Here is a 12386-nt window from a genome sequence, read left to right as displayed (position 1 = left end):
GGCTCACAGCCATCCGCGTCCAGCGACATATCACCAACTGGGCCCACATCAGTAAATAATATTGCACGTAATATAAGACTATCAAATGTCCGCACACAAGCGGAACTAGACCGGAATGAACTTATGCAGAACAACGTATTTGAACAAATGTATTTTTTTACGATCACACAACAGTGCTTTCGTGCCTTTTATATCATCGATCAAATGTTCCTCAAAAACTAAACCTTAATAGGCCCCCAACATTTAGCGCATACAACATTCATCAATTGCACACATAATTTTCATAACAGGCCAGTAGATATTATGTCTCTAGAGCCTTAAAAACTACTGTTTACGTCTTCCGTTGTAGCTGACCAAGGGCGGTGGTCAATTAGTTTTCCCACTTAGGCATGGCTTACTTGTTTGCCAGCAAGCAATCTTTTCCCAAAAAAAGAAACGATTGCAACGTAAGAAAAGACCGCCAAACTAAGTCCAAACCACGCCCTATTCGCACTTATCCTCAACTGCAATCCAAACGCACCTCTAAGCTCCAAAACTACTTTATCATAGTAGAGCTCCAAGCCTGGCACTTCAATGTCTATTCCTCTCTTTATGAGATCGTAACACTCCGACGATGTCATATCACCAACACAGACTGAACTACGAGACTAAAGACCGGCAGCAATTAGAGCGACAAAATACAGCCACAGGACAAGGATATTCGATACGCACGCTCCAGATGTCGTCAACCGGTTTAACATTGATAAACTTGGGTTATTTAATTGCCAATACTCAATACCATCACATTCCTAGCAAAGCCAAACTTTACCAAGAACCGAAGACAAATCAAATTCATATTTCTAGAGAGACACGTGACAGTCGAGAGTCTTGGCGCGTAATGTTCCACGCGATAATAATATGAGTTTTTTTTTATCAGATACCTCACATCTGATAACGGTATTGGAAGAGTGTATTCCGTGAGACCAAATACAATATTTAAAAAAACCAAATGTTTAGCATACGTACTATTTAACGGGAAAAAGGAAATCGCCTCGCAATAAATGATAAGACTAGAGGTAACAGTTGTTTCAATTAAATAAGGTATGTTGTATGTTAAATGTATTCAATGAAGCTGGATATTATGAAATCATAAATAAATTGCTATAATACAACTCCATTATCAGTTTTACAATAGCTACTAGCAATATCACAACTTTATCACTATATTCGTTACACATCGTTAAGAAACGCATGTAAGTGACCATATTATTTACATACCCTAATAAATCTTTCTCTAAAAATTTCAACGAGAAATTACGGAGAATTGTGTTCTCATTTATTTATTTATTAAAGTAAACCACATAACACGTCATATATAATGCAAATTGTATAATAAATTAAAATCTATCTATTCTAAAATACATGACAAATATGGTGAACATAAATTTGACAAAAAATAATATTACACTTCCAACTTTAGACTTTACTAGTAATGGTTTGCTTAATAATGCGGCAATTATTAAAATCATCAAATGACGTCAAGTAGTTGAACGCGTTAAGTTTTAATTTTATACTTGTCAAAGGGCCTTTCAACACCCTAAACACTTTTATATTCAAGAAATAAAATTCAGTTTTATTGCTTGATTATGACTAATTAAAACCGCCGTTTCCTCTTCACATAAGTCGTCCATCTGTCGTTAAGTTGACGCAATAATTTAATACTATCTACAAAGGCGTTCCCCGATCTCGTATTGAAACATTAGTTACATTATGTAACTTGGGTAATTTAAAAAGACAACTTCTGCGCATTATGGCCATTTTTTTGTCCTAAGCATTGTTGAGCTTGCGGTTGTCGAAGGATATGTATGCTCGCAAACATCACACATCTTGAACAATCAAGCACTTATGAAAATAAGTATGAAAAAGGATATTTGTGAAAATGACATGAGAACTAGCAGCGCTAGCCAAATCAACCATGTCATTAAATAATAAATTTACTTTATTATACGATTTTATAAATTTAATTTATTATAGTGAAATGGGGGAAAATCCTATACCTATCCCAAAAATACTATATTTTACATGAATCGAATCCGGCTCGAAGGACAAAATGAAAGGGTTCCTGGTTTAAATATTATAGAATTATATTTTAAATTAACAATTCGCGTAAAACAATAGAATATCTGGAAAATAATTAAATGTTATTTATCTATGAAACGAACGTAATGCAAAGTTGATGAGAGTGCCCGCGTCTGGCTATACTCTCGGGGCGTTGTTCCTTATAAAACTAAGAAAGCTTGAGTGAGAAAAATGTACAACCTTGCCTCGTATAATTGTAAAAGAAAGCTCTTATCCTAAACGTACGTAACCTTAAATCATTATAGATTTTTGTATACTTATTTTCACATGACATGAGAGTTTGTTGGCCCCACGTCCCCACTCATATGGGCTTAGTAAGTTAAGGTATATAATAAGGTATAATGGGAATAAGTTACCTGCAAGCGCCTTGATGCGCGATCGTTCGAAAAGCCTTGAGGATGAATTGCCGCCATCGTACTCGATCTCATCGATGATCTCCTGCCCATGGCCGATGGACGGGTCCCAGCGGGACACCGATATATCGGTCGTCATCGCGACCTGACTCTCTTCACCGCGCCACACTCACTTCTGAAAAGATTAGCCAATTAGATATAGTATAACAATACTAAGCCGACAAATCTTTCTTTCAGTAGGCCATATACGACAACGTAATGTATAACACAATACATTAGCGATACACGTAATAACTAAGATTTATATCGCGGTAGACCTATTTACGTGTACACTGGCTAAGTTCACAAGAGCTTCTTTATTACTTATACGATCTAGGTATATATAAATTTTAAAGTATTTTAATTGTAGAATTATCGGTGTAGGTATTCTTGTGTAGTTCTATCGTATAAGTAGTAAGTGTTAAGATAAAATAATCATGTGGAAAATAAATAAATAACACTAGTACGCCGAGCAACATAAATTATACAATTAATTTAACTTAATATTATTAAATTATGTCATTAAATTATTAAATCAATTTCCAGAGAAAAGGTTTAAATTTTTGTATACTATAATCTGTAGTAATTAACTATGTATATATTAATATATGTATAAAATACGGGAAAATGTTGTAACCTGTTACGAAACCTTACCATTTACCGGTGATACCAAATAAGCGATAAACACTGATACTTACATTTTTATCAGTAATCATAATAAAATACAGCACATTCTATCCATCACTATAAGCACAATATTTACTTTAAACACAACATAAACGAGTCCTATCAACACACTTATGACCTAAGAGGTACGCAGCGTTATATAGACTTATATTAAAGCACTACACTGTATGTTATCTGCACAGTATTAGTCTAAAAGTGCATATTTCATTTCTGTTAGTATGACGTTATTCAGATAAGATTAGATAATGATTTGTATTTACACAGATCATGAGTCAAAGTACTGTAGCATTTTGTTCCAATGATTAAATTTTTTGTAATTTTTTTGGCTTTAGATTCTGTGTTTCGTGATCATTTGGTTTTTTGCTAAGAGTCGCGAAATGCGACCTGCGCTCAACACGTTCAAAGTTAAATAGACTTATCATTTCAAGCTCTGAACGGTAACACTGACTAAGGTGCTAAGGAAATATATCTCTTGCGCTCTAAATGAATCTAACAAATGCTAAATCGCTGTATAGTGAAAACCTTCAAATTGCAGTTTCCAAATTATGACTATTGGCACATGACAGCTATTTTCTAATGTATATATTTGTTATGTTTAAAATTTTTGCAACATTAGAACAACTGTACATGTTAATTATTTATTGAAAAAACAACCATTATAAAAAACTACTTAGTGTGTTAACGAGATGAAGGGAGACAAAACATGTTCCATTTATAATAATGTTACACTGGAATTTATAAAGAGAGCTTACTCCGCACTTAAAGGCGTTTGTCCCCCTATCGTAATTTTTTAATAAATTGTGGACATCTACTATAGAAAATAGTGAATATGCCTTAGACGTGAGTTTCTTTACTAAAGCCAACTTACGGCGTAAGAGGCGTTGATGAGATGACCCTTGAAATATTGGTCTTGTCAGCAACTGTTTTGTTATCATAAATGGAGAGACTGTAAAGACCTCTATTTTTTTTTAATTGTCGTTAAATTCTTGTTCAACATTCGCGTATATTAGACACTATAAGGAGGAATTTCGGCAATTAAGCAAAAAGAAAATTATTAAAACAGTCAAAATATCTTAAGACGACATCGACTCATATTTGGTCCTAAAACCGATAGTTGCAACAGCCGACGTAACTAATACAATGGAATTCAGCCGGGACCTTTGATTTTGGTCAATATAACCGGTATGTTGTTCTAAACGATATCTTCGTAAACGGTTTTGCCTGTATTACAAAAGAATTACTAATCTTTATATAACACTAGACAAAAAAATATCGTATAAATCAGATAGGTTGATAGGAATGATAACTATAATAAGACCGCTATAACCCTCAGTGGTGTTGGTCTCAGATAGCATCTCACAGAATTCTGACTGAATCTGACACATTTAATATATTTTAAAGACGTGCCAGTTTCATGAAGATGTTTGCCTTCACCGTATAAGCAAATGCTAATTACGTAAATATAAAGAAAATTCAATTGGTAGACAGCCGTTATTTGAACTCACGATCTGTATTTACCTAAAAATTAAGATCACTAAGCCACTTTATTTATGTATAAATTAAGATCTTATACACTCCCGAATATTTCGGTTTCAATAGGCTAAATATATTTTTTGATTCATATGTGGTGTATGAATAAATCACGTTTCGGATCAATGACTCATGTTTGGTCGGCACGAGTAAACTGTTTCACTAAATAAGTATTTATGACTGTCTCGCGTCTGACCTTCTTCAACAATAGTCCTATTTGAACGAAGGTTATCGTATTGACATAACTTTATCAGTTTTTATAAATAGAATGGATTAAGGTTGACGGGATGATATTTATTTTTGCCTCACTTTTTCGATTATATTCTTTGATAATGCGGCGTAGACATATAAAAAACATTGCTTACTACTAAATTCAATACAACCGTCGACCCTATTTATTTCATTTACCAATGGCGCTACAACCTTTTAGGTCTGACCTTCAGATTTCTGTATCTGTTCGGTAATCAACTAATAGTCAAGTGGGTGATGAACCTTCTGTGCTTGACACATGCCATCGACTTTCTGTGTCTAAGGCATGACCAGTTTCCTCATGACGTTTCCCTTCATCGTACGAGCGAGAGCACAGCCGGGGATCGAACCTACGACCCCAGGGATGAGTCGCACGTTAAAACCACTAGGCCAACACTGCCATATACATATATTTCCACCTATAATTATTCCAAACTATTTTTGAGTCTATCCCGAGTTTATCGTTAAGTCTACAGAATGAAGTTGCAAGGGCTTTGGGTAGTTGTCGGAATCAGTATACCAGCTTTTACTCCCACAATTTCATATAAAACGATTGTTTAATTACGTAGTATGCTCGCCTACACTAATGTTACATCCATTTCGTGTATACTACCAATATTTACGTCAGTCCTTTGAGCAATATAATAACTGAAATTATTATCCATAGGTAATATAATGGCCGTGTCATTTGTTGTCATTGCATTCGTGTGTATTTATTAAATATTTTCTTTTAGGTATTATTCCTTGGGAAATCATATATTTTTTTTTTGTATCTCGTAGAGGTTTGTCTTACGTATATTTTAATGTAACGTAACCAATAAAATGTTTTACATACTGATGATTGGATGACTGTAAAAAGCATTATGAATTGAGAGAAACATGAATACACAACAATAATTAAAATTTCATGACAGTTAGGGTTTTTTTTATAAATATTTTAATTTGTTTAAAGTTGTGTTATTTATTTCTATGTGTATGTATTATTTTGTATGTGATATATAAGTAGTTATTTTGTTTGAAATAAAATAAAACTTTTAATTAAAAAAAAACACACAATATAGGGATTTGTCCTTACCTCTATTCACTATGAATACAATAAGAACTGATAATCCTAGGTTGAAACTATGGCACGAAGCGAACGAGCACAATGGAGTTCGTTAACCTCAACGGGCAGACATCGGGTCGGCACCATGGCATTTCATAAATACGTAATTATTTTATCGACTTACTACGTATAAACTATAAACCACTATAGTGTGCAATTAATCTAAAGCTTACGACAGTAGCTTAAGCCCAAAGGAGTTGATTCAGGCTAAAAATCATTCTTTATCATCATCATACGTTAGACTCTCGAGGAAATACATACGATACAATGCTACTACTTGGCATCATCTTAAATAAAATTAATTGCTCAGCTCACTGTTAGAAAAATTTCACCGCCATGTTCCTGCCTACCAGACTCGTAATCATGCTTTGTTTCACGTTCCTCTCATCAACACCAACTATGCAAAAAATTGTTTAGTACCAGGCAGCCCGAACATATAGTGACTACTATTATACTTGTTTAATTTATCGCGGAATGTTTTTAAAAGGAGTATTAAGAATATCCATAGCGCTAAAAAACTTGCATCATGAGCACCCCCCCCACTTTCACACCATCACACAACACAGTCGAATCAGGTATTACGTATTTAATCAAGCTGACTTTTCCTTTCGTAAATTTTGATCAATTTTGTACATAATATGTATCCCATCTTTGTCTATATGTTTAGTATATATTGTATATAATGTAGGATTACCAAATAATTAATTTACTATTAAACAGCATAATATCACTGAAACACACAGATGTGTCAACAACAACGTTTTAACAACTGAGATGAGAACTGAAACCTTTGAAACGATACAAAGTTTTGTGATGCAAATTGACTACTTTGTAGTCATCTGTAGACTGAATAATGTAGATTTAGGTTAGGTAAAGTTGAAGCCTATTAAAATCTCGGCACAGTATTTATTATGTAATAGGTAGGTACTTTGTGAATATAAAATAGAAATATTATTTAAATAAAAAAATGGTAATTCTTGTAGTATTGTACAATGTTATAGTTGGTTATACGGGGTAATCTATGGATCTACTGAAACAATTTCGTAAAATTCTTTCGCCAATAGAAAGCCTCGTGTTGTGTTTAGTTTAAGATACGAAAATGTTTCTTAGAAACGTTGCCTTAACGATATGAGATGATTAAGTAGAGAAAAGCTTCTAGAGCTTGATAATGTCTACGGAAAAGAATACAGCGACAACAAAAGTCTATTATCTTTATTTATATAAAAATATATAACCTATCCGTGTGATTAAAACTAACTCCACTTAAACCTGGACTGATTTTGATGAATTTTTTTGTGTACAATGTCTGTTGGGTCCGCTAGTATTTTTCGTTCGCGATAAACTCAAAAAGTTGTGCACGAAATGTATTTCGGTTTTCAGCACATGCGGAAGGTTAATATTTAAAGAACTTTATTTTTATAATTACAAAATTGTATTTTATTTACATGAGAAACATTATGTATATACGAGCGAAATACACGTCCCAAATTCAGTCTAGTATAGATTGTCTTTGACATGTATTTTTAATGCCCTTTGAATTTGATAAACGCGCTAATATTGCGAATTTTAGATGGTAATTGATTAAATAGTGGAACACCCTCATACCTAATTGACGTCTTCAAATAATACGCGGCTTCGGCAAGATAAGCAAACTAAAAATAGTAAATATTCCGGGTATACGGGACAAGAGTCGTTAAAAATTAATTAAATCAAGAATGAATTGGCATTAATCCATATATACATAAAATAATAAACATTTTAATAAGTCACATAATTAGAATTCTGTAATTACTCTTCAACCCCGGGTACCTTTTGTAAGAACAAGTTGTAAGGTTTCACTTAATAACTCCCCCAAGCACTTTGATCTTTTAAGTCGAGTCCTCGTTTCAGTATTTTCTATAATAATTTAAAGGTACTAAAACATTACCTTTTAACATATCACGTACACATATTGAGGTCTTGCGTTTTATTTAAAGAGAATTTTATGTTTAAGACCCCTACTTCGTAAGGTTCGTATTGTTTAATTAATACTTTAAATCCTTCAATTGATATCTTCATTGCTTTGTATCCTTACGAACATTAAACCTGTTTTTATCAATTATTGGAAACAAACAAAACAAATTTGAGGAAATATTCAATAAATTTATGACTTTATAAAAGTATTTTTTTATATGATAGGGGGACAAACGAGACTGCGGGGCGCCCAAAAAGGGCAGTCATAGCCACCCATAAACACCCATTCTTAGTCGGCGCGCTGCCGGCCTTTGAGGGAGTTCGAGACGTTCGAGTTTTGAACAGTTGGAGGTCGTATCTCTCAGGGAAGACCCCCACCGGGAGTCGATTCCACAGTTCGCTAGTTCGCAAAAGAAAATTGTGAAACGGACTGAGGAAGATTTCCAGTGACGTTAGTGAAATTAAGAATTCATCAAAATTCATATTTATTTTTATAATCTTTATAAATAAAAATGAATCACAAAATATGTGATAAGCGCCAAAGAACATTTAACCGTTTGAACATCAACACGACTTTTTAAAAATCTAATTATAGTAAATAGTAAACGTATGCTAACTAGATAACAATGCTGGCACTCGTCTTATAATCCTAAAAGAGCCTGAAAGGTAAACATACCAAAAAACTGTTTAAGTAAAAAGACAGTAATAGCAATAAATAAATAAATTCAAATTTCCCAGACAAAAAGCCTCTCCAGGGCCCTAGGCAACAATAGATCTAGTCTTGTCTGATGCAATTCACTTCCCCACGTAGACATCACGCTACGTGTAGGTGACTCGCCTAACTGTAAATACGAATTACATACGGTACCCTAAAGAAGATCGCTGACGTCGCGGCACGTGTATGATCAATGTGCCGGCTTCGAGGAATCATTCTGCTGTTTCAACATTCACCGCATTTTATTAATTATAATTCAATAAAATATGTTAGCATTATATTCGTATCTAGCATCGATAACGGATGTAGTTTTTGTAAACTAATTATAAGTTAATTAATAAAGTAGTTATATAATTATTGGTTTTTTTTGGGAGTCCGGGCTGTCGAATTCGTAATTGGCGCAGTCGGTAGGATAGTTTCGGGGCTACTACGATCGTTATAAAGAAGATATCCGGGGTCTAGATTCGACACCGCGCGCGGTCGTTCTAGCTGTCGCTCTCAAGCGTTCACCGAAGCATCAAAGATCTCTAAGAAGCAGCCGGGGCGTACTCAAACTTCAGTGCAACTCAAAGAAAACCAGGGAAGTCGACGAGTTATGTGAGTACATTGAATCATTTTTCCATCAGTGTTGCTTTCTCCTCGTCACAATTTTCCATCCTATGAAAAATAGTCCTGTGTCCTCCAGGCATAAAATTCGTAGGGGTAGTTTAGTAGACTTGAATCGTCAATTAAGTGAAGACTTGAATCGTCAATTAAGTGAAGGCTCGAATCGCCCTTCAGTAGGTTTAAATAATTTTCCTGAGAGCTTGAATTGCCCTCAAAGTTTAAAGTTAAATTTAAGTAATTTAGAATATAAAATGGATCCTGATACAGTGTATAAGGCCCTTCGCCCAGTTCCTGAATTTGATGGGAACCCACATATTCTTCCTAGATTTATTAGAATTTGTGATCAGATCGTAATTCAATGCGTGAAAGATGAGTTAGGATATGAATTATCGAATTTATGTGTTATCAATGGCATCTTAAACAAAATTACTGGTCCAGCAGCTCGTACAATAAACTCAAACGGAATTCCTGAAAATTGGTTAGGAATTAGGAATACATTAATTAATAATTTTTCTGACCAAAGGGATGAGACCGCTCTTTACAATGACTTAGCATTAGCGACACAATCTAGCGAGACTCCGCAGGAATTTTATGACAAATGCCAAAATCTTTTTAGCACTATAATGTCTTATGTATCGTTACACGAGACATTAGAGACAACTATAGAAGCTAAAAGAGTTTTATATCGTAAGTTAACTTTACAAGCATTTGTAAGAGGTTTAAAAGATCCTCTCGGGTCCCGTATAAGATGTATGAGACCTGAAACAGTTGAGAAGGCTTTGGAATTTGTTCAAGATGAACTTAATGTCATGTATTTGCAACAGCGAAATAATTTAGCAACAGATCTAAGAAAACCATCATCATCATTGACACCACACAACTCACACCAACAACTTACACAGCCTAGATTTCCTCCTATAAATAATAATTTTAATCCTTCTAAATTTTTACCAGTACCAGGTTGGCAAAAACCTAATTTTAATCCTCAATTTAATAATCATCAGCGCATGCCTATGCATCCAACACGTACTCAGCAAATTTTCCGAGCACCGTTGCCTAACCATAACAGTGGTTTTAGGATACCTTACAGATATCCTTCACAAAATAGTTCTGGCCCTAAGCCTATGAGTGGGGTGAGTCATTTTGTGACAAAACCATTACCACCTAAAATTCCTGGTCATGATTGGCAGAAATTTGGCAATCCTCCTCCATCGAATTACTTTAAGTCCAGAGAAATTAATTTTAATGAATTTTATGATTATGACTATGAATACGATAATAATTATGTTGACTATAATTATTGTAACACTGATTATGACTATAATGACTATAATGACCAATACGTTAATTGTGACTATGACTATAATGAGTACTATGAACTTCGAGACTTACCACCAGTAGAGGATGTTCGCTATGATATACCTAGTACTAGTAAAACCAGTAGAGATATTCAACCGAAACATTCCAATGGTAAAAAAGGTCAGGATTTTCAACAGAGCCAACAAAAATCCGCACCAGAATAGAGTTAAATATACAGTCAAAAAAAGAATTACCTTACATTAAAATTAATAATCCACCATTAAAATTTCTTATTGATACAGGAGCAAATCAATCATTTATAAGCCCTGAAGCAGTGGATAAGTATTTTCATAATATTCCGAAAACTTATGATCCTTTTGAAGTAACTAATTCTAGAGTAACAAGCATTCATGAACATTCAATATCTATTCCTAGTTTTTCTGAATTTAATGATTGTAAAAATATTAAACTATTTATCTATAAATTTCATAATTATTTTGATGGTTTAATAGGGTTAGATTTGTTAGAAAATTGTAGAATTGATTTCAGAGATGATGTATTAATTACTGAGAATGCAAAAATTCCTTTACTACGTTATCAATGTAAGAAATACAAAGATCAAATAATACCAGCAAAATCATCTCGTTTAGTTGGTATTCCGATACATAATGACGATGGTGACGTATTTATACCAGAACAATTAATAAGTAATTGTATTATCCATGAATGTATTACTAATGTGACTGATCAGACTGGTATAGTAGAAGTCGAAAACATGACGGACGAAGACACAGTTATTCCAATTGACAGACCATTACAACTTGACTTATTTAACTTTGAAAGTTCTTACAGTGAACCAGACTCAGACAGAGTAAACCAAGTTTTAGACAGACTTAGAACTGACCATTTGAATAGCGAAGAACGAGTAAATTTAGAAACTCTTTGCAAGCGCTACGCTGACATATTTTACATTGAAGATGAACCACTAACTTTCACTAATAAAATCAAACATAGCATTAGGACTTATGACGAAACCCCAGTATACATCAAAAGTTATCGATATCCTTTTGTACACCGTCAAGAAGTTAGGGAACAGATAGGTAAAATGCTTGAACAAGGTATCATACGACCCTCTGACTCTGCTTGGAGCTCACCCATTTGGGTAGTCCCAAAGAAAGCTGATGCTTCTGGTAGACAGAAATGGCGACTTGTAGTGGACTTTAGAAAGTTAAATGACAAGACTATTGACGATAAATACCCAATACCAAATATCACGGACGTTTTAGATAAATTAGGTAGATGTCAGTATTTCACGACTCTTGACCTTGCATCTGGCTTTTACCAAGTCGAAATGAATCCCGAAGACATATCGAAGACCGCATTTAACGTAGAACACGGTCATTTTGAATTTCTACGTATGCCAATGGGACTTAAGAATTCACCTTCGACATTTCAGCGTGTAATGGATAACATCCTTAAGGGTTTACAAAATGAGATATGTCTAGTGTATCTTGATGACATCATAGTCTTTAGTACATCTTTGCAAGAACACATAATTAATTTAGAAAAAGTATTTGATAGATTGAGAGACTCCAATTTCAAGATCCAGATGGACAAATCTGAATTTTTGAAACTTGAAACAGCTTACCTTGGTCATATTATCAGTAATGAAGGTATTAAACCGAATCCTGATAAAATTAGAGCCATAGAAAAGTATCCTTTACCTAAAACA

General features: G+C 34.0%; 1 protein-coding gene across 13 annotated transcripts in view; it reads right to left on the bottom strand.

The window, feature by feature from the left end:
- The window catches only part of LOC123714691 (spectrin beta chain), a 69724-nt gene that overhangs the window by 32745 nt on the left and 24593 nt on the right, over window positions 1-12386 (bottom strand). For 10 of the 13 annotated variants that reach the window (XM_045669064.1, XM_045669060.1, XM_045669068.1 and 7 more), the window contains exon 2: window positions 2475-2646. In XM_045669064.1, the coding sequence (XP_045525020.1) occupies window positions 2475-2610 (136 nt within the window). In that variant the 5' untranslated portion in view covers window positions 2611-2646. Of the gene's footprint in view, window positions 1-520; window positions 636-2474; window positions 2647-3164; window positions 3365-12386 lie in introns of those variants that run through there. The other 3 variants (XM_045669062.1, XM_045669061.1, XM_045669065.1) reach the window with 3 other exon arrangements.

This window comes from Pieris brassicae, chromosome 9 (genome assembly GCF_905147105.1).
Source record: "Pieris brassicae chromosome 9, ilPieBrab1.1, whole genome shotgun sequence".
Taxonomy (NCBI): domain Eukaryota; kingdom Metazoa; phylum Arthropoda; class Insecta; order Lepidoptera; family Pieridae; genus Pieris; species Pieris brassicae.
The sequence above is the reverse complement of the archived record's forward strand: the minus strand, read 5'-3'. Positions and strand labels throughout refer to the sequence as shown.